This window comes from Schistocerca piceifrons, chromosome 5, assembly GCF_021461385.2.
Source record: "Schistocerca piceifrons isolate TAMUIC-IGC-003096 chromosome 5, iqSchPice1.1, whole genome shotgun sequence".
In the NCBI taxonomy this organism is placed as follows: domain Eukaryota; kingdom Metazoa; phylum Arthropoda; class Insecta; order Orthoptera; family Acrididae; genus Schistocerca; species Schistocerca piceifrons.
In genome coordinates, this window is record NC_060142.1 from 476,889,919 (window position 1) to 476,914,583 (window position 24,665).

General features: G+C 37.8%; 1 protein-coding gene across 3 annotated transcripts in view; it reads right to left on the reverse strand.

The window, feature by feature from the left end:
• LOC124798240 (trafficking protein particle complex subunit 8) overlaps positions 1–24,665 on the reverse strand; it is a 280,719-nt gene that overhangs the window by 38,923 nt on the left and 217,131 nt on the right. For all 3 annotated transcript variants that reach the window (XM_047261556.1, XM_047261554.1, XM_047261557.1), the window contains 3 exons: positions 19,200–19,293; positions 19,034–19,099; positions 13,063–13,307 (listed from right to left, as the gene is read on the reverse strand). In XM_047261556.1, the coding sequence (XP_047117512.1) occupies positions 13,063–13,307; positions 19,034–19,099; positions 19,200–19,293 (405 nt within the window). The remainder of the gene's footprint in view (positions 1–13,062; positions 13,308–19,033; positions 19,100–19,199; positions 19,294–24,665) is intronic.

Here is a 24,665-nt window from a genome sequence, read left to right on the forward strand (position 1 = left end):
ACCAAATTTGTCATTTAATAGGTTAAGTATACAAAAGTGCACTACACCAAATGCCATAGAAGGTTCACTTGTAATTTGTTGTTGGCTAAACACAATCATTTATTCAGATAATACAATGATCTTAATCTAAACTTGTTAGGGGATTGACGTCATTAAATTATAGCAGGTCTCTCACATTGAAAGTCTTACTGAATGTTCCTTTCCCTCAAACATTTTAATAAATTTTAATTTAATTAAATTAATTTCAGCAAGAAACTGGTCATTCTCTGTTGGAGAGAAAAACTGTTTCTCTGCACAGGATACTTAGGGTACCTTCCTTGCACAGAGGACAAGGGTACTAAGACCACAATAAATCTTCGTAGACTGCCCACAAGCCCCACTCCTTCACACTACATTAATTTACACCATGTAGGTCGTCATTCCTTAAAGGGAAAAAGAAAATGGTTACTTGACCTAACATTAATGTTACAATACCTCTTGAATCTTCATACCAGTCAGTCTATCAAAATTCACTCTAATGAGTGCTGCCTTCTAACCAGGGCACAAAATGTCCCTAGACCACTGCACAATAGTACTTATATAACTTACCAAACGAAAGTGTTGGCATGTTGATAGACACACAAACACAAACACAAACACACACACAAAATTCAAACCCTCGCAACCAACAGCCGCCCCACCAGGAAACAGGGAAGGAGAGGGAAAGACAAAAGGATGTGGGCTTTAAGGGAGAGGGCAAAGAGTCACCCCAATCCCGGGAGCGGAAAGACTTACCTTAGGGGGAAAAAAGGACAGGTATACACGCGCGCGCGCACAACACACACACACACACACACACACACACACACACACACACACACACACACACACACACACACACCACGCACGCACGCACACATCCATCCGCACATATACAGACACAAGCAGACATTTGTAAAGGCAAAGAGTTTGGGCAGAGATGTCAGTCGAGGCGGAAATACAGAAGCAAAGCTGTTGTTGAATGACAGGTGAGGTATGAGCGGCGGCAACTTGAAATTCGTGGAGGTTGAGGCCTGGTGGGTAACGGGAAGAGAGGATATACTGAAGGGCAAGTTCCCATCTCTGGAGTTCTGACAGGGGGTGGGGGTGGGGGTGGGGGTGGGGAGGGGGGGTGTTTCGGTAACAATTTGAATGGCTCTATCATGGTAATCCATGGGTACCATGGTTACTCTATGGGGCCTAGTTACTGCCAATGCCAAGGATTAAGTGATCATTTTGCTGATCAGGTCCATGCCATAGTATAATGTTTGTCCCCCCAGTGGTGATGATGTGTCTGAAGATGACAGAGCCCCTATCCACACAGCTCACGTCATCCAAGACAGGTTTTGTGGGCATGAGGATGAAGTGTCTCATTTCCCCTGGCCAGTTACCATATCACTATCCACCTCTATTACTGTTACTGAAACTTGACACTATTTTGCATGAAGAATGGTACAAGATTCCACTGAAAATCAAACAGGACATGTATTTATCCATTCCAAGATGAATGGAAGTGCTTCTGAATGTCAATAGTTTTCCTACATCATATTAGGCATGATAATGTGTTATGTTTTTTGTGTTCCCACAATTCTGGCCACCCCTTGTACATGAAAATACTTCCACTTCCCTTACTACTAGTTACTCATATGCTTCCCGCTTTAATCATCTAACCACTGGCCATCATTTAGCAATCCCATACAGTTATCAAGACAAATACACTGTTGTCATAATCAATGAAAAAACAGATTGCTATTTACTATAAAAAACACACGTTAAGTTGCAGACAGCACAATTAAAAGACTCTTCCACAAAGCTTTCAGCCCAGCCTTCATCAGAAAAAAAAAGAAACAGAGAAACACACACCATGTGTGTATGAATGGTGTGTGTTTCTCTGTTTCTCTTTTGCTGATGAAGGCCATGGCCAAAAGCTTTGTGTAAGTGACTTTTAATTTAGCCTGTCTGCAATTTAAAGTGTCTTCATTATGGTAAGTAGCAATCTAACTTTTCCTACATGGTTGACATTCCGAATGTGAAGTTCCATTGTTTGAAACACACTTATTTATGACATTTCCAAATGAAATATAAACTTAATTCATTGCAACACCAAATGTTTTATACTCTCAAGTGCCCACCCATAGATACTCCAATAACCTAAATTTTGAAATTTGGCACATTGGTAACCTGGTACGGGTTTCCATAATAATTATCACATTCTATCTATATTGTCATTAAGTCTACTTTAAAATCAGTAATACTGATTGTCATCATAACCTGTAATAATGTTTGTCACTAAATGTGTGTATGCAACACAAATACATGCCAGTAGGAGTGCCTGCCGCTCTCCCCCACCATGAGAGAGTGGACCAGCAAGGTTCACTGCCACAAAATTGCTACATACCTCTGGTATTAATAAATGTAAAATATTATGTGTGCCTGTAATAAATACTTTCACTTTCTGTCATATATACTAAATGTTCTCACTGCTTTCTTTACTATATTAAACATAAGCTTTAGGTAATAATGTTTTCTGATTTTGACCACTCACTTCTTGTGTCGAACAGATAATTTATTTAACTATTTACTTATGAATTAATAGAGGGAAACATTCCACATGGGAAAAATATATCTAAAAACAAAGATGATGTGACTTACCAAACGAAAGCGCTGGCACGTCGATAGACACACAAACACATACATACACACAAAATTCAAGCTTTCGCAACAAACTGTTGCCTCATCAGGAAAGAGGGAAGGAGAGGGAAAGACGAAAGGAAGTGGGTTTTAAGGGAGAGGGTAAGGAGTCATTCCAATCCCGGGAGCGGAAAGACTTACCTTAGGGGGAAAAAAGGACGGGTATACACTCGCACACACACACATATGGTGGATGTGTGTGTGTGTGTGTGTGTGTGTGCGAGAGCGCGCGCGCGCTCGCACACACACACACACACACACACACACACACACACACACACACCATGTGTGTGTGTGTGTGTGTGTGTGTGTGTGTGTGTGTGTGTGTGTGTGTGCGCGAGTGTATACCCGTCCTTTTTCCCCCTAAGGTAAGTCTTTCCGCTCCCGGGATTGGAATGACTCCTTACCCTCTCCCTTAAAACCCACTTCCTTTTGTCTTTCCCTCTCCTTCCCTCTTTCCTGATGAGGCAACAGTTTGTTGCGAAAGCTTGAATTTTGTGTGTATGTATGTGTTTGTTTGTGTGTCTATCGACGTGCCAGCGCTTTCGTTTGGTAAGTCACATCATCTTTGTTTTTAGATATAACTATTTACTTACTTCAACATAACTTAATCTAAGGTGAAATAAGTATTAATATCTCCATAATGTGCAGTAACTCACTTATTTCTATTATAAATAAATGAGGCACCAACCTCAACTAGTGCAACAGTATCACTAACTTAAGATATAAGTAATAGCAGCAGGTAATAAATTTTCATTAGGAGTCTCTTTGTAAAAACAGAGCATACCAATTTCTCATTTGTAACTGTATACATTAAATTTTCAGTAACCACAAACCATGAAAAATTGTTAGTAGAAGCTAATGTTGGTATAATATTTGTACTACAGTGAGCTGGTGGAAGTCCCAGCAGTGGCAGTAGCTAGCAATTTCTCAATGGGGAGCACAGCTCCTACATCCTCAGTAATGACAGAAGGTATACCCTCTTTAAAATTACTTTGTGATTGACGGATTACAGTGGTGTAAGTTTTGTACGTGGTTTGGGGGAGGAGGGGGGGGGGGGTGTAAATGACTAGAAACATGCAACACAGTGAGCACATGGCACTCGAGCAAGAACTATGATTGGCTGCTGGCAGCTGGCCCCTACTACTCAACTAGCTGATATGTCAATTACAATTTTAATCAGAGTACAGTAAGTCCTAAGCGGTAATCAATAACAGCAAATTCTCTGAAGAAGTCTGTTGTAACGTTTTTCCATGGTAATTGACAACATTAAACTGTCAGTAGTAACTGATAATTCTAATTTCTTAAAATTAATAAATGAAATTAGATTATAATTTATCAGACTGTTATAATCAGTTTCGTCACTATTAGATATAATCAGTTTCATCACTATTAGAGGACTCTACAATAGCCTGCAGTTCCTCCAACTACAGTTGTCTTTCATCTGTAATTACTGTAACAGTTTTTACTTTCTTAACTGTATTATACACAAAAGCACTTTCTGTTTGTAATGTTTGTTCTTCAATTGCTAGAATATTCTCTACTAAACCAATAGTAACAGAATGTTCCACACTGTTATCAGTCTTTTCTTCCACTAAATCTAAATAATTATCAAAATTTTGTACCTCATTTTTGCCCATATATATTGTATTCCCTAATCTGATCATCCTTTCATTTAACAGAGAACTTATCTATACTAGTGGTTTATCATCATCATTTTCTTGTGTCTTTGCCCGTATCAGTGCAAGAGTGGCAAGGTTTTTAAAAGATTTAGCATGGTTAATTTACAAGGTGGCCGGATGCCCTTCCTGTCACCACCTCATTACCCCCCAGGACAGAATGTGTGTACCCCAAACACCTGCGTATAGTGTTATCCACGCAAAAGTGAGTGAAAGTTTCTTAAATGTTTGCAAATCACATAACTGAGGCAGGACTTGGGTATCAGCTCAGTATTCATCTAGTGGAATGTGGAACATTGCCTACAAATCACACCCAGGTTTGCTGGTACACTGACTAGTCATTAATGTACTAGGAGGATTCAATCCAGAAGTAGCACATCTCCCCATCCCACAAGCAGCACTAACACGTATGGCTATCATGACAGGTGACAAGAGTTGTATCCACTTTTCAAAATCTGTTATCTATTTGAGTAAATTTGTTATCTATTTGAGTAAATTTGTTATCTATTTGATAATATTCTCTCATTCATGTCTGTTGACTGCTGAGAAAGTAACAGTGTTAAATCTGTTGAATGCTGTGAAAGTACCTGAATTAAATCTGTCATTGCTGTGCAGTCACTTGCATTTTTATTTCTAAATTAATATTTTTCTTTATGAGAGCCACTGTCAATTTTCTAAGAACTAGTAAGTAAAAATAAAAAAAGTTAATGTAAAGTAATTAATAGAAAATATTTAGTTCTCTCTTTCTTTTAACTTTTGGCAAAAAATTACATTCCCTCAACTAGTTTTATTTTTACACTGAAATGTGTTTGATAAACTGACTTCACAATTGCATAGTCCTCTAAACATTTCAGTTGATGACCTGACAATCATTGTACCTGAGCACCCACTTTACAACATTTTATCCATTAAATACAGAGCCCACCAGATTTTAATTAGTGGACCCCACTGGGAAGTGCCAATTGCATCTGATGCCAGCCCCTGCCATCTTTACGTGTTGTCAAATCTCCTCTGCTTGGAGCACCAACTGCATATATTGCTCATGTCTCTGCACGCCGTCTGCCCTGTCAGACTGCCGCTGGATACCAATGTTGGTTGTTGACTGCTAGTCGTGTAGATGCTGTGCTGACTGCCAACAGTACTGGCTGATTGTGTTTTGTTCAAATAATTTGTTATGGACAACAGATTGGCAATAATGGTTAAACTTGATAGGGTGCACCTACTGCATACTCTTCTAGTGCTTCTTCAAAAAAAATTTTTACCAATTCAACTTAAGTTAGAAGAACATGAAATCCCTGCAAATCATCTTTATTGTTTTTTTACATCCAATGTATTCGTAAAATCTTATAAATAACGATGTATAATTACATTACTTATAATTTCTTTATAACTGTTGAATAGTATTGGATGTCATTTGACAGTGTCTAACTGCATAATCTTTTTCTTGCTTATTTTTCCAATATTAATGTCAATTTAAATCTTGAATCATTGCATGGAAGAGGAAGTCCACAATCTGGTTGTATTTTACACTTCAGATGTTGCAAAGTCTTTGGTTTCTTCTATTGTATAGTTTCCATCCTTGGTCAATGTGCTAAGACACTCACACACATAATGACATCATTTGTCTTTATTAATTGTTTTACACATGTAATGATATAATCTTCTGTTTTGATAAACTTGTAACAGGGTTTCTGGCCCATTGTGAAAGTGTAATAACTTCTCAGAGTCAAATTCTTCTTTATTATTTTCATCTTCAATTGTAGCACCCTGTTCGATCTTCTTTCATTCCAGGTTCATACTACACTTCAGGGCCATAATGTGACAGTTTATGTGACAGTAAAAACGTAATTAATTCTTGATCCATCAATTCTCCTGCAAATTCTTTATAATTATTTTCGTCTTCTATTTTAACTGTCAAATCAAACTATTACTGTTCCAGATTCATGTTACACTACAGGATTGCCATGTGAGAGGGATAACTGGTGGTGAAATCATAGTAAAAATTGCAGTATCTTGATTTAAGTATATCTGCTGCTGCTGCTGTTGTTGTTGTTGTTGTTGTTGTTGTTGTTACCATCATCATCATTGTTATTATTCTTTTCAATATATTTGAAATGATTATCCACAGTATTAAATAACCCTGTGCACCTATCAGCTGAACTTGTGCAACATACTGTGTATGTGAATAGTTTAACATCATTTCCAATACTTAAACATACTCTAAGCTTTGTTGTGTAAGTTATACTATACACATTCTTGTGAATATACTTCCTTGATGGTCTTCAACCTCTTATTCTGTAGTGCTCCTTATGATATCCATGTCAAGTAGGGAGCTCCGAACCATATTTGCTGAGATATAAAGGATGTCCACTGATTAACTTCAAATGCACCATGCTTCCCAAGGAGAACCTCTGTTGCAATAATATTACAATACAAACAAACAAACTATATGTACTAACACATAACACTAAGGGCAAAATATAGACTTGTGTGTCACAATACTATTAATAAACTGTGTGATTACTCATTTATATAACAACAACAGCACAGAAAACTTCACACTTCTGATGTTTGATAGGGAAAGATCCCAAATCTAACTATGCAAAATTCTGTACTCTCACACTTGATGACAGGTGGGGTTCAAGTATCTCTACAGCCCAAGTGCTCCGCACTTTATGGAGTGGGCTGTGTGGCAATAAACAATTGATCAATCAAGTTTCCTACATGTTCTGTGAAAGTATTGATTGTTCTCTGTCCAATTTGTTCTTCATATCATTTGACATTACTGGTGAATTTCTCAATAAGAAGTGTTTAGCATTATTAAGTTCGCCTACAAGTTATGTCTTCTGGTGCTGTTTCACACATACCATCTTTTTATAGAACAGGGGCCAATAATTTACTCCCTTTTCTGGATATCTACTGGTTTCATTATCATTTTAGTAGAAGTGTTGAATCAGTTACTAAAATTCAGGATACTTGTTTAAGATTAGATTAATACTAGTTCCATGGATCATGAATACGATATTTCGTAATGATGTGGAATGAGTAAAATTTTCCAATACATGACATAATTAAGTTAATTTAACAACATACTTAAGTTAATAACTTTTTTTATTTTTTTGTGTTTTTTATTTTATTTTTATTTTTTTAATATTTTTTTGTTTTTTTTTTTTTCTTTATTTTTCTTAATTTATATCTAAAAATTCCTCTATGGAGTAGAAGGAGTTGTCATTCAGAAATTCTTTTAATTTCTTCTTAAATACTTGTTGGTTATCTGTCAGACTTTTGATACTCTTTGGTAAGTGACCAAAGACTTTCATGCCAGTATAATTCACCCCTTTCTGTGCCAAAGTTAGATTTAATCTTGAATAGTGAAGATCATCCTTTCTCCTAGTATTGTAGTTATGCACACTGCTATTACTTTTGAATTGGGTTTGGTTGTTAATAACAAATTTCATAAGAGAGTATATATACTGAGAAGCTACTGTGAATATCCCTAGATCCTTAAATAAATGTCTGCAGGATGATCTTGGGTGGACTCCAGCTATTATTCTGATTACACGCTTTTGTGCAATAAATACTTTATTCCTCAGTGATGAATTACCCCAAAATATGATGCCATATGAAAGCAATGAGTGAAAATAGGCGTAGTAAGCTAATTTACTAAGATGTTTATCACCAAAATTTGCAATGACCCTTATTGCATAAGTAGCTGAACTCAAGCGTTTCAGCAGATCATCAATGTGTTTCTTTCAATTTAATTGCTCATCAATGGACACACCTAAAAATTTGGAATATTCTACCTTAGCTATATGCTTCTGATTAGGGTCTATATTTATTAATGGCGTCATACCATTCACTGTACGGAACTGTATGTACTGTGTCTTATCAAAATTCAGTGAGAGTCCATTTACAAGGAACCACTTAGTAATTTTCTGAAAGACAGTATTGACAATTTCATCAGTTAATTCTTGTTTGTCAGGTGTAATTACTATACTTGTATCATCAGCAAAGAGAACTAACTTTGCCTCTTCATGAATATAGAATGGCAAGTCATTAATATATATTAAGAACAACAAAGGACCCAAGACTGACCCTTGTGGAACCCCATTCTTGATAGTTCCCCAGTTTGAGGAATGTGTTGATCTTTGCATATTATGAGAACTACTTATTTCAACTTTCTGCACTCTTCCAGTTAGGTACGAATTAAACCATTTGTGCACTGTCCCACTCATGCCACAATACTTGAGCTTGTCTAGTAGAATTTCATGATTTACACAATCAAAAGCCTTTGAGAGATCACAAAAAATCCCAATGGGTGGTGTTCGGTTATTCAGATCATTCAAAATTTGATTGGTGAAAGCATATATGGCATTTTCTGTTGAAAAACCTTTCTGGAAACCAAACTGACATTTTGTTAGTACTTCATTTTTACAGATATGTGAAGCTACTCTTGAATACATTACTTTCTCAAAAATTTTGGATAAAGTTGTTAGAAGGGAGATTGGACGGTAATTGTTGACATCAGATCTATCCCCCTTTTTATGCAAAGGTATAACAAAAGCATATTTCAGTCTATCAGGGAAAATGCCTTGTTCCAGAGAGCTATTACACAGGTGGCTGAGAATCTTACTTATCTGTTGAGAACAAGCTTTTAGTATTTTGCTGGAAATGCCATCAATTCCATGTGAGTTTTTGCTTTTAAGTAAGTTTATTATTCTCCTAATTTCAGAGGGAGAAGTGGGTGAGATTTCAATTGTATCAAACTGCATAGGTATGGTCTCTTCCATTAACAGCCTAGAATCTTCTAATGAACACCTGGATCCTACTATATCCACAACATTTAGAAAATGATTATTAAAAATATTTTCAACTTCTGACTTTTTGTTCGTAAAGTTTTCATTCAATTTGATGGTAATACTGTCTTCCTATGGTCTTGGTTGACCTGTTTCTCTTTTAATAATATTCCAAATTGTTTTAATTTTATTATCAGAGTTGCTGATTTCGGACATGATACACATACTTCTGGATTTTTTAATAACTTTTCTTAATATAACACAGTAGTTTTTATAATGTTTGATAGTTTCTGGGTCACTACTCTTTCTTGCTGTCAGATACATTTCCCTTTTCCGGTTACAAGATATTTTTATACCCTTGGTAAGCCATGGTTTGTTACAAGGTTTCTTACGAGTATATTTAACTATTTTCTTGGGGAAGCAGTTTTCAAATGCATTTACAAAAATGTAATGAAATAAATTATATTTTAAATTGGCATCAGGTTCACAGTACACCTCATCCCAGTCTAACTGCTGTAGGCTTTCCCTGAAATTTGCAATTGTTAAATCGTTGACTGAACGTACTACTTTGGAGGACTGTTTAGTATTGCTGAATGGAGCTATGTCATATATTGTAACTAGCTGTGCACCATGATCAGAAAGACCATTCTCAACAGGCTGAGCATTTATCTGGTTAAACTTATTTTGGTCTATAAAGAAGTTATCTATCAGTGAGCTGCTATCCTTTGCCACCCGAGTAGGAAAATTAATAACGGGTGTCAAATTGAAAGAACCGAGTAATACTTCAAGGTCATTTTTCCTATTACCCTCTTTCAGAGAATCTACATTGAAGTCCACAAATAATAATTTGCTTCCCCCTGTCTGACAGATAGCACAACAAGGAGTCCAAATTTTTCAGAAATAGATGAAAATTTCCTGATGGGGACCTATATACAGTTACAATTATAAATGTGCCTTTATTTAATTTAAGCTCACAGGCACATGCTTCTATATGTTTCTCTACACAAAACTTTTTTGTTTCTATACTTTTTGCACAATGATAACTTTTGACATATATGGCAACTCCTCCTTTCTCCATATTTTCTCTAATTACATTAAGACTCTCTCTCTCTCTCTCTCTCTCTCTCTCTCTCTCTCACTCACTCACTCACTGCCCATCTTGCTTTTACCCTTGTGTTGTGTAAAGTATTCAAGATTTTGGCTGAGAGAGTGTGTGTAAACTTCTGCACAGTTGCATGCACCTGATTAAAGAGCTCCTTTCATTCCATCCCCATGTCACAGGTGAAAGGATGTATGCTTTAAGATTCACTGATTTAGTGGGGCAGAAGAAAGAAGAGAAAATTCTCACACAGTAAACTGTATCGATACTGTTTTAACTAATCATGTCTATAAAGATTAGGCAGGAACATTTAAGGTATGAAAACTAACTTGAAAAGAAACTCTGGCACAGAGTAATTGTTAATGTTTAGAAATAAGATAAAAGAGCCAAAAAGATTCTTAAATGTTTTCAATAAAACATTTTCATGCCAAGGAAATAAAGTGACAAATAAATTAAAATGGATCACACAGGGCATGAAAATTTCTAGGGCAAGGAAAAGGCAGATGCACAAACAACTAAAATATAACAGACATACTGATTTCATTGAATAAGTGAGACTATATAAAATTATATTTAAAAGAGTGGCCAAAGCAGAAAAACATTTGGCAAATATCTGGATAATTTTAAACCAGAATATAAAACTATGGCTTTGAGGTCAGTCATTAAATCTGAATAAGTGTTGATGCCTGTAATGAAGAAATTTCAAAAATTACCTCGAAGAAACAGAAGTCCATCCAATTCAAATGACAGTGTGCTTCAATGAATTATTTATTAATGTAGCAAAATCTGTTGTCAATGGAACAGATTACCATAACAAAGTGAGTAAATTTTGGTCTTGATGAAAATTCTCAACATCTTACAAAATTTCAAAGTATTTCCATGAAGGACATAGAAAATTAATATTTAGCATTAAAAAGCAAAAATTCTCTGGGTTGGAATGGAATACACACCAAAGTTATTAAAACAGCATACACCATAATTGCACGCCCACCAGCTAAAGTAATTAATGTTTTGAAACTGGTTGCTTCCCACAGGCACTGAAGAATGCCAAAGTTAAACGAGTTTTAATAAAGAGATCAAGAGATATTGTGGGACATTATTGTCCTATCTCAGTTATTTCAGTCACATCTAAAATATTTGAAGTAGCTGCAGTTATCAAGCCCAAAACTTTATTGCATATATTCCATTATCCTAAACAGTCAGTTTGGTTATCAACAAGTGAAAAACACTATAGATGCAGTAAACAGTTTTGTTGGTGCAATAAGCACATAATTAAACAAGGACAATAAGATCACAGGAAACTTCTTTGATCTAATCAAGGCTTTTGATTCTGTAAACCAAGCCTTGCTTATTTATAAAATCATCAAATTTTGCATTAGGAGCAGTGACCTACAATGACTTATATCCAATTTCTGTAACAGAAAACACCAAGTGGGGTAAATTATTATTCCAATTGAGAAATAATGTCTCTGGATTTTGCACAAGGTTCCATATTCGAGAGAAATCTTTTGTTCATACACAAACACAAGAAACAAAAAAACTTGATGCTTCACACTGGGTAAAACCGTATACCTTGCTTTGCAGTAAAGGAAACAAAAATTTGTAATAAATTGAAAGAGAACAATTAGGTCCACTGAAAAGAAAGCTATATAAGGCACTGCTACTGAAATGTTATTATTCAGAGGATGAATTATTAATCCAAGTTGCACACAACTTGTCACATATCCAGTTAAGTAAACATAATCATTTATAAAAATATATGAATAAAAATAATTTTTGATAATCTAATGTAACTGGATGGATAAAAAAATCTACTCAACATGCGGCAGTAGGAGAAAATACGTATACAGCTTGCATATTTCAATACCTTTATAAGCATTCTCTCCTGCTGCTGCTCGGTGAATAGACACAATATCTATCCAGTTACATTATGTTCACTATGGGTCAATTGGAATGAAAGTAAATTTAATCTAATCTAATCTTATAAAAATATCATTTTACAGTTATGTTATTGTTTACTGGCATCAAAATTGCTTTAACTATAATGCAAATTTCTGATATTTCTCCTGTGCGCAAACCAAATGGATTGCAAATGTATGTCATGATACGAATAAATCAATCACAGTTCGCACAAATTACTGTACACTGAGAGTGCACAACAATTTTCACTTATTTATCCAACGGTAAATTATTGTTCATTTCCTTCCATTAACATGATATGCAGAGTGGGATGAAGTAGACAAAGGAAATTCGAGGTGATGGAAATCATAACATTTCAATACAACAGAATTTTCTACAAAGCAAACACAGCAGCACTTATTAGATACTGTATGCAAAGTTCTATATTAACTCTCATGTCGCATTTCTCCCACAGCTACTGTATTAATTTTTCCTCTCTCCCTGAAAGTGATCTGCTGAAGTTTCCCTGATTCAAAACTGTCTCAAAAAACTCAGTGCTTTAAAATCTTTTACTAGTATTCCAACAGTTTCCTCCATTTCCATGGATGGAAGGCAGAGGAGTGAGGACAATGACAGATAGCTGCATTGTAAATTACAAGAAGTTCACATGTCAACAATAAATTTTGTCTTTGTACTTCAGGTATTTTTTGTGCACTGCTGTGATAGAAACTCCATTTTAACATACACAGTTTCAATGAGTAATATGGTCACTGAAATGCTGTGCATAAAAATGAGATCTTCAACCAGGCAAACCTGCTAGACATCTCAGAATATACTTCACAGACAATCTCATGAACCAAATATACACAAAACTATTTACCTGCCACCTGAGAATTAAGGTTGCATTAATATTGAGAGCCTCCTCCATGCCGGTAGTATCATCATTCTCTAGTTGACTAGCAACAGAATTCCTTGAGACTTCTGCAGTTTCATCTGCCCCTGAACTGGAGATGACTCTTGCCCTGTGTCTGTTATAGAAGTCCACATACGGGCTCTCCCTAGCAGAAGTTACATTCTCTACATGGTCTTCAATGGGAAGATCAGAAAATGGATCAGCTCTTTCCTCTGAAACAGAATTATTGTTGATTTTTCTTATACTTAAATTTTTTATGAAATGTAGTCAAAAGTAGTTAGGTATGATATAGCACAGCATTCTAAGTACATAACTGTGTACCACCAGGAGTAAATATGACACAAAGACAAGGTTGGACTTGTGTTATGCTGACAGCCAACAGATTCAAACAATTCAATGCTGAATGGTATGTCCGAAATAAATTTCTCAGTGCACAGCATGGGGAACATTTTGAAGAGCTATTTGCATAAATTATTTTATATTTATACCCTCGAGAAAGAAATCCGAGAGAGAGAGAGAGAGAGAGAGAGAGAGAGAGAGAGAGAGTAGTAGATTCAGTACACGATGGTTGTATCCAGTATTTCGAGTAAGAAATGTGTACTCCATATGATGGGAGAAGAGCTCTGACAGTTGATGCGGCCTTGGCATGCATGCTTAACGCATATACGATGGCCAATTAGATCGTGAGCTTTTGCTTACGTTGCCATGGTAACGGCCCAGTGTTGCTGTAGTGTTGGGCGTCTTCCTCATCACAAGAAGGGGTGCTACAGATGTATAACGTCTCAAAATACACAGTCTGTAAACTACACTAACGAGTGTCATTAGTGTATTATTTGTAAACAATATTTGCTTTATTCCACACACACACACACACACACACACACACACACACACACACACACACACACACACACAAAATGGGCTCACATTAGTGTCATCTATAATTAACAGAAAAGCAGTTACTGTTCAGTTGATTTATCTACAACAATGTTGAAAATTATGTTATATTGATTGCTATTGAAAGATAAAAATTATTAATTATATACATAAAATTTTATCTGTAATAAATAAGACTTCTTTATAGTGCTACAAGATTTGCAAATCCAGAATTCAAATAATATATCAAACTGAATGTTATCCCAAAATTTGATACTGCTAAAAAACCTGAACTCTAACAAGCGAACTTGACAAAAAACAGTCCAACAATTAGCAAAAGCTAAAAGAAAAGTTCATCAGAACAGCACAAAATTTAATTCCACTTTGAAAGAAACAAAACACCCTTGGTGGAATGCAGATTGTGAAACAGCAGTTAAGTCTACGCATGAGGCATTCAAAAATTGGAATAGTAACAAAGCTGAATACGCACACCACCTTTCAAACAGTAAGTAAAGAAATATCTAAATCTGACAGTCTAAAAGAAACTACAAAAATGCCAAACTTTTTGGAAAGAGACTTCCAAACAAACAATACAAGAAACTTTTATAAAACATTCAAAGCAAAACTAACCAATTACCAACCTCAAAGTCTTTGCTTCAAAGATGAAAATGTCAGTCTGGCTCTTAGCAACCAGGAAAATTGTAAGGTACTTACTAATTATTTAAAAAAACTATTAAACTGTAATCAGCAAATAACTTCCAACCACAGCAAACTAGTAACACCAACCCTAACTCTAAAGAACCACACAAAATAGAAATAACTAAACAAATTAAGAGACTTAAAAACAATAAAGCATCTGGAGAAGACAGTATACTTGCAGAACTACTAAAATCAGGTGGCACTAATACCATAAAAAAGGTCACTCAACTAATAGGACATATCTGGCAAACCGAGAAAACATCTGAGGATTGGAAAACTGGCCTAATTAATCCATTGCATAAAAAAGGGGGTGAAACTAATGTTAATAATTGCTGAGGACTCTTACTTTCTTCTCCCGGTCACATACAAAATTCTACTGCCATTTTTTTGATTGAGCCCAAGAACAGTTAGAACCTAAAATTGGTGAATAACAAACAGGTTTTAGACAAAACAGATCTTGTCTGGAACAAATTCTAAATTTAAAACTAATCCTTAGGCACCAAAGTATTTCTAGTAACAATACTGTATGTACATTTGTGCAGTGTCATTTTTTCCTCGTTGAGTGCAACAGGAAAGAGAATGCCTAGCAGTGATATAAGGCATCCTGAGCCAAACACCATATGGTCACCTGTGGAATATGTATATAGATGTAGATTGTGGGCCAGTTGCACCTCTCTACTAGCGTAGTTACTGCTTGCAATCATTAAAACACATGTTGTGACCAGTGTGAATAATCTTGACAAACGTTTGCATAAACTCAGTCTTCTTGTGGGTAATTCAGGCAACATTGAAGAATTACAAAAAAATGAAGACCACCACAGAAAAGTACCAGTGAGATGATTGTTGTTAAGCATGCGTAAAGTCATTAGCAATGAGGAAATGCAAGTTACACCATGAGGTGTAACATACCACTGCAGTGAAGTGATGTGTTTCAGAACGTTTATAGTATCAATGAATAATGATTGTCAAACATGCAGTTAATTTTTATCAATTGGTTTAGTAAGTTTCAACACACATACTGCCTGGAGATTTTGCGTTATCTGTGCAAGTAACTGAGTCCAGTTGGAGACAGTATTTCTGCAAGAGGGGGTGATGCTGGCAGTTTGGTCAGGCTTTAAGGCACCTGCTAGTTTGACAGTTATTCTATGCAGCTGTACCCTTGCCTCAGAGACATACTGCGCTCCTTGGAATATCACACACTATGAAAATGGACAACATCATGAAAGGAAATGGAAATGTCGTGCGACGAGGGCCTCCCGTCGGGTAGACCGTTCGCCTGGTGGAAGTCTTTAGATTTGACGCCAATTTGGCGACTTGCGCGTCGATGGGGATGAAATGATGATGATTAGGACAACACAACACCCAGTCCCTGAGCGGAGAAAATCTCCGACCCACCCGGGAATCGAACCCGGGCCCTTTGGATTGACAGTCTGTCGCGCTGACCACTCAGCTACCGGGGGCGGACCATCATGAAAGAAAGAGAAGATAGTCTGCTCTGAAGTACGATACAAAGTTTGCATTGAACTATCTATCAATTTGTATTTCTTGATATAATTGCCAAACAATAAAGGCACACAATTATTGTATAGGATGTTCTGAGATTGTATGAGCTGAAAGAATCTATGTATGTCTTAAAAGAGTGACTTCTATTAGTTAGTAGCTTATTGGAACAAGCTCAATTCCATTTCCAGCACAAGCTAAACCGTACAGGAGACAAAGTCCACAAAAAGAAGAAAGAAGACACCAGGAGGGGAAAAATACTCAAGATAAGTAAGCCAGTAATATCTGGACAGTTCACAACAGCATGAGAATTAACGCATGAAATCCCTCTCCAAGCATATGTCAAATACAGCTAGGAGCTGTCCCAACATTCTGCACCAACGTCCCTACTCACTTCAATTGAGTGACAGGACATGCTTATCCAGGATGAGTTTTTGATCACCAAAACTTTGCAAAACACGGAAATACTTTTTAGACAAAAATAGTCAGTTGTGAGAGCTTTTTACAATGGTTGTAATTTTGTCCTCATGTTTCCATTTGATATCCTGCAGCTGATTTCAGTTCCTCCTTTCCCACCAGCTTCCATGCAATGTAAGCCTCACCATTCCATTGCCCTTACTATTTGCTTAAAACATATTTAACTTGACGCATCATGGTGTGGAAGCAATGAGGCCTTGGTAGATTGCTGGAAGGAGTTGGCACCACATCTGCACACATGTCATCCAATTCCCGTAAAGGAAGGGGATGATAACCTCTGACACCTCATTTAATCATATCCCTGATGTGTTTGAACGGGTTCAGATCCGGCAAGTTGGGAGGAGAGCACATCAATTGGAACATGTCACTGTGTTCCTCAAACCACTCCATCACACTCCTCATCTTGTGATGTGACCCATTAACTTGTTGAAAAATGCTGCTGCCATATGGAAACAATCGTCATGAAGGGGACATACACGGTCTGCAAGCAATGTATGATGCACTTTGGCCATCATTATGCCTCAAACAAGCTCCACTGAACCCATGGATGCCCACGTGAATGTTCCCTTGAGCATAACGCAGCTGCCACCAGCTTGTCTTCATCTCACAGTAAAGGCGTCAAAGAGCTGCTACCTCTGGAAGATGATGGATTCACTCCCTCACACCAGCATGATGAAGAAGGTATTGGGATTCATCAGATCATGCAACACACTGCCACTGCACCGCAGTCCAGTGCCGATTGTCACATGCCCATTTCAGTTATGGTTGCCAATGTCATGATGTAAACATTGGCATATGCATGGGTTATTGGCTGCGGAGGCCCATCATTAGGAGTGTTCGGCACATTGTGTGTTCAGATAAATTAGTACTCTGCTCCCCTTCACAGTTCGTTGCCTGTCCTGTTTTACTAGTCTGCCCAACCTATGATGTCTAAAACCTGTAATGAAGGGTGGCCACCCAACTCTACGATGTTGGGATGAGGTTTCACCACGTGTTGAAGACACTGATTGCAGCATTCCTCTAACACCCGACAAGTCATGCAGTTTCTGAAATGCTCTTGCTGAGCCTCCATACCATCACAATTTGCCCTCGGTCAAACTCAGATGGATCGCATGCCTTCCCGATTCTACACACGGACAGCACGCTCACTGATACTACGTGCAACAACCGTGTGTCTCACTAGCAGTGGTTCCTCACCAGCTGACATTGCTGGACGGGTTTATATCAATAGTAGGTTGATGGTAATAATGTTCTGGCTAATCAGTGAATTTAGTTTCTAGGTAAGCTTGATGATCATTTAAAGGAAAACTTGTATGATGTTTGAGTTATTCTTGCAAGATTTAACAAAGGCATAATTGTGAAGCAATTTTATTGTTATTAAGTTGAATGCTGGCCTTCGACAAAAGAATTGGAACAATGACTTGCTGTTTTATGGAAACAAAGATGCTCAATGGGACATCTGGATTGACACTGCTCCATGATCACATCACATATGATGAAGTTCGTAAGTTACATGAAGTATCGACAACAGTAGAGCAGATGCAGCAACAGTAGGGCAGATGCCATAACAGTGGCAAAGACTGGTATTAGTTTGAGAGTAAATAGTTACTGGCCAGTAGGATGACTTAGGCAACAATGGCTTGAGACCCTGCACAAAGATCTCACGATCTCAGTCCTGCACGTTCATTAGGCACAAGATCAGATAAAATTGCAACAGAACACTAAAACAGTGGACCCCGCCAGCAAGAGGGACAGATGGTGAGGGTGTGGAAGAGGAGGAGGAGGAGGAGGAGGAGGAGGAAAAAGAAAAAAAAGAAGAACAACACATTATTTATGCCATTTCTAAAGATGAAATTGTTGACTTGTATAACACGAATGCAACAGCTAAGCTTCTCTAGTTTTGTGTCAAAATAAATGTTATAACATAAAAATCAATGTATACTCCACAAAATTATAAAGGAGGGGTCTCTCTTCCAATAGTGTTTCATCCATCCTTGCGCCACAAAGATTACTTGCGTTTATCATAAATACCACCCAAGGTAAAAAAGGAACTTAAAGTTCAATAACAGTATCTACAATTATACACACAACCAATACCACTTAAAGAAAAATGTCACATTAAAAAGAAATAGTCAAGTCATTAATGAGGGGAACAGCTTCTGCAAAGAGTGAAGTTTATAGCCAGAAGATAACTAATCTTAGGGACAGCGAAGACTGTTTGTGAGTGATAAGCAGTCATATATAAGCAGCTAATATAAAATTCTCATCTGCTATGAACCCCTTACACACTACCATACACCTGATGTACAGAATTTTTCATCACTATTATCTGAAACAATTATTACACCATCCAGTAGTTCTGTATCACAAAATACGATTAACTTACTTTTGTGTTTCTGTCTGCGTGCACTAAACACAAAGTGGATTGACTCTTGTGCCTGAAGTTTCACTCCTGAAATGAAATAATATTTAACTCAGTTGAATTAACAAATTATTAACAGCTACAATGATGTTAAAACAAATATAAATTGCAAACTATAACTACATACTACCTGTAGGAACAGCTATTTTTCCACATAGCTGCCATGTTTTGCTGACGAGTGAAACCTGAGAGACTGATACCTCTGTCAATATAGGATCGTGTACCTGCAAATTAAGATAAGGGCATATAGAAATTATTCCTTGTTTCAGTATTACATGATAACACATAAAGAGTAGTTGTACTATTCACAAATGGGTACAAGGAAGATGCTTCCTCAAAGCTTGAGGAACAATGAGGCGTATCTTTGCCAACATCGAGGAAACCTATGTGGCTGAATCTTCAACCACTGAAGATGCTAACTATTTTAATTTGTTTTTGACTCTGATAAATAAATAAAAAGTACGACATATCAAATAGTAATTATTATTGTCCGTTAACAGTTACATGCACAAAAAGACTGTTCATGCACTTGCAGAGTACAGCAAAATGATTACTTGTACACATTTGGCTCCTCTGAGAGAAGTCTCTGGTGTGTGAGAAGTTGTCACAGATCTGTGTTTCATATGATATTGAGTTAATTTTACGAAATATAGTAGTACTAGAGGCACTGCCTGACTGCAGCTGGTCAGAGTAAATATTTACTGTTACCTTGTTTTTCGGTTACTATCAAATAAATATTTTGTTTTTGTCACTGTTCCTTTTTTATATTTTATTGGAACACTTGCTTATGTACTTTTAATGTTGGCAATCTGATTCAGACATCACATGCCTATGTGTCACCCTTGAATTATTTTTGTGCCAAAGTACCTACATGTCTACCCTACTTTCCCAACAACAACTGGAAACTGACTATTATTTCGTGGGATCATAAAGGAAGACCACAAATTCTACATTGCATGTTGCATCTAGTCGAATTTCACGAAGTGTGTGAATTTTCTTTCTATTTTTTTCCTTCTGCTATTGTTGTTCACCTGATTCTCAGTTTTCATATGAACATTCTCTAATTCTCACATCTTCTCTCACACTTTCACATAGTTCTTCTCTTCAACCTTCTCTTACACATTTTTTTTCTTTTTTTTTTTCAAATTACAGTATGGCGTCTTTTTTCTTCCTTACTGTTTCTCCATGCCCTCTTATATCTTTTAGATTTTGCATGACACTCTGTAAACTCGCTCTTATGATATGGCATTTTAGTGACATATAAACAATTTTTATTTGTTGCTAAAATAATATTAATGCATTAGCACAAACGGTTATATACCTTCAAGCGGCAAAATTTGTAGAACATAGGCATTTATGACTTATGGTTTCAGAACATTTCTAAAAGCACCTAGAACATTTGGCTCTCTCCCATACAGCTTTGGTGTGATGAAGCTACTCCTGACCAATAATTACTTGTGCTTTGCACAAAATTTTTCTATATAAATTTATATTACTATGAAAACTAAATTTGAAATGTTTCTTTTTTGTATTGTTTTTGTATCCTACCTAAATCTGAACCTCGCTCACTTGGCACATGTCAGGTTATGAGTTGGAATCCTTGGTACATTCAATATTTACAAGCATTGTAGGTCTTTTCATGAAAGAATAATATTTTAGAATGAGAGAGATTACATCTCACTACACATCCAGTCGCATCCCACACAGTCACTGTTATTAAATTTTCTTATTAGCAAAAGGAGACCAAGAGCTATCTGCTATCAAAACTGTGTATATGTGGTAGTGGACAACAGTGAATGCTTACTAACACACACTTAAAGATATTGGAATCTCTACACTGAGAGAGAAGTGTCTTGCAATGGAAAACTAGTACAGTACAACATCGTTCTTGTACAAGAAGCCTTGTATGTGACAGAAACCACATTAACTAGAGGGATTATAAAAATCGGTTACACTGAGACATGATTGGAAAATTCTTTGAAAAATCAACAGTGGTGCTCTCTGAGACACAGACAACATCACAGATAAATTTAGGAAAAGATGCCTACACTTGTATTGGCACCTATGTGTGATTGATGAAAAAATGTTCACTAAGAAAATATTTATCATAATTAATGCAATTAAATTAAAGACCATTTGGATGAAAGAAACACAAGACAACCAGGAATAACTGAAAATATCAGAAGAAATTAAGGGCAGAAAACAACTCTGAAATAAACATCAGAAACAAGAAATTGAACAAGTATGAAGAAAAGAAACAACAGGCGAAAAAACAGAGAGAAAAGAAAGAAAAAAAACACAGTGAATTAATAAAGAGGCTTTAGAAATTGAAGACAAGGAAGTGAACCTGTGACTGGCTCAAGTGCACACACTCTCCTAAGGCAGGATAATCAAAGAGTGAGAGTGAGAGATAGTATTTTTTAATAGGCAATCTGTTAAAGATATTTGCACAAGGCTCTAGAAATCCTTTAAGAATTCTAGAGTAGCAGGCAAAGTCTACATTGATCTTATTTTTGTTTTTTGTATTTTTTTAAGATTGTGATTAATCTGAAATAGGTCTTCAGTATTAATTTCAGACACTGGAGTTCACAGGTTTGACAATTTAATGTATTTTTCTATTTGGACAGTTTAAGAGTCACTTATACACTCCTGGAAATTGAAATAAGAACACCGTGAATTCATTGTCCCAGGAAGGGGAAACTTTATTGACACATTCCTGGGGTCAGATACGTCACATGATCACACTGACAGAACCACAGGCACATAGACACAGGCAACACAGCATGCACAATGTCGGCACTAGTACAGTGTATATCCACCTTTCGCAGCAATGCAGGCTGCTATTCTCCCATGGAGACGATCGTAGAGATGCTGGATGTAGTCCTGTGGAACGGCTTGCCATGCCATTTTCACCTGGTGCCTCAGTTGGACCAGCGTTCGTGCTGGACGTGCAGACCGCGTGAGACGACGCTTCATCCAGTCCCAAACATGCTCAATGGGGGACAGATCCAGAGATCTTGCTGGCCAGGCTAGTTGACTTACACCTTCTAGAGCACGTTGGGTGGCACGGGATACATGCGGACGTGCATTGTCCTGTTGGAACAGCAAGTTCCCTTGCCGGTCTAGGAATGGTAGAACGATGGGTTCGATGACGGTTTGGATGTACCGTGCACTATTCAGTGTCCCCTCGACGATCACCAGTGGTGTACGGCCAGTGTAGGAGATCGCTCCCCACACCATGATGCCGGGTGTTGGCCCTGTGTGCCTCGGTCGTATGCAGTCCTGATTGTGACGCTCACCTGCACGGCACCAAACACGCATACGACCATCATTGGCACCAAGGCAGAATCGACCCTCATCGCTGAAGACGACACGTCTCCATTCGTCCCTCCATTCACGCCTGTCGCGACACCACTGGAGGCGGGCTGCACGATGTTGGGGCGTGAGCGGAAGACGGCCTAACGGTGAGTGGGACCGTAGCCCAGCTTCATGGAGACGGTTGCGAATGGTCCTCGCCGATACCCCAGGAGCAACAGTGTCCCTAATTTGCTGGGAAGTGGCGGTGCGGTCCCCTACGGCACTGCGTAGGATCCTACGGTCTTGGCGTGCATCCGTGCGTCGCTGCGGTCCGGTCCCAGGTCAACGGGCACGTGCACCTTCCGCCGACCACTGGCGACAACATCGATGTACTGTGGAGACCTCACGCCCCACGTGTTGAGCAATTCGGCGGTACGTCCACCCGGCCTCCCGCATGCCCACTATACGCCCTCGCTCAAAGTCCGTCAACTGCACATACGGTTCACGTCCACGCTGTCGCGGCATGCTACCAGTGTTAAAGACTGCGATGGAGCTCCGTATGCCACGGCAAACTGGCTGACACTGACGGCGGCGGTGCACAAATGCTGCGCAGCTAGCGCTATTCGACGGCCAACACCGCGGTTCCTGGTGTGTCCGCTGTGCCGTGCGTGTGATCATTGCTTGTACAGCCCTCTCGCAGTGTCCGGAGCAAGTATGGTGGGTCTGACACACCGGTGTCAATGTGTTCTTTTTTCCATTTCCAGGAGTGTATTTTCTTGAACACAGGAAGAGTTGTTCAGAGAAAGCTACTACTTTCCATATATATGAAGTACACAATAAAGACTCTTACAACACAATTATACTCAAGGTGTCCAGGGAATGAGCAGATGTAGGTGTCCAATAGAGGCGGAACATTATTACTATGGGACCCACCACTAATTAGATTTTTTAAATTTATTTAATCACCTTTTTCTAGTAAAATATTGGATGAGTTTTGGAATATGATCTGTTCAGTAATTCAGTGAGTGAAATACATCGGTGACACACACAGGAAGCTTTCAAACTAATTTAATGTTGCCATTTACTGCAGGAGATAACATTAAAGAGCACTTCACCAAGGTGTCATGTAACAATATTATGAAAAAGATAGTTGCTACTCACCATATAGCAGAGACACAGTCGCAGATACGCACAACAAAAATACTGTCAGAAAGTGAGCTTTTGGCCTACACGGCTTTAGTCAGTTCAGGGGGTTGAGTATGTTACATCAGCCTTTCCATGATGACCATTTTTCCTATGAAAGCCTGGGACAACGGGAGAGAGTAGCTGCATACATGTACACCCTGTGATCGTGCTGTATGTAGTGTGTGCTCATACAGAGACATGTGTTCAGAAGGGAAGCTATAATGTTAACTTCTTTGCATGTGTATCAACTGCCTGGAGGTTAATCTATACCATATAGTGGTAATATTTTTTCGTACAATTATTTGCATTTCTGTAAGAAATTTTCATTAACTGATTAGAAAAACTCTTATCACTGAATACTCTACTCGTCTACAGTGGTCTGCATCCATTTGACAAGAACACAGAAACTGAAGTATTTGCAAAAGCTCTCCTTACTTGTGAACTTGCTCAATTTTAATAATAGCTTCGACTAGGTTTGTGTATGTTTGTAGCTGAGTGGTACAGCACAGCTGACTGCTACCACGGAGACCCAGATTTGATTCCTTGTATTACTAGGGATTTTTCCTTGGTGGGAAGACTTGTACAGGGTGTATTCTGCATCATGAGGCCAATTGAGGAGCTACTCGATAGATTAGCAGCAGTTCTAAGGTCAAGAAACCCAACAACAATCAGGAGAGCAGTGTGCTCACCACATGCCCCTCCACACCATATCCAATGTTGCCACTGGCAGAGGATGACACGAGGGTCAGTTGGATCTGAGTACAGGGTGTACATAAAGTCTGGGAACACTTCCAATTATTTGTTGCACAAGAACCAAACATTGTACAGATATAATGTATATGTTATTTTGAAGAGAAAGTCATTTTTTCCCCCTTCATGTATATTGCCACAGTGTAGTTTGGTAATTTGCCGATAGTCAGCACTAGTCACAAATAGGACGAGTTCAGGTGCGGACCGAGCTTTCTGTGTGTTGGATTTCGACAAAAACAAATATGCTACAGCTGTTCAACAGATGTTTAGCATCAAGTATGGTAGGAAGCCACCAACAAGGAAGGCCATTTACCACTGGCACAACAAATTCCCTACGACAGGTTGCTTGTGTCCGGCAAAAAGA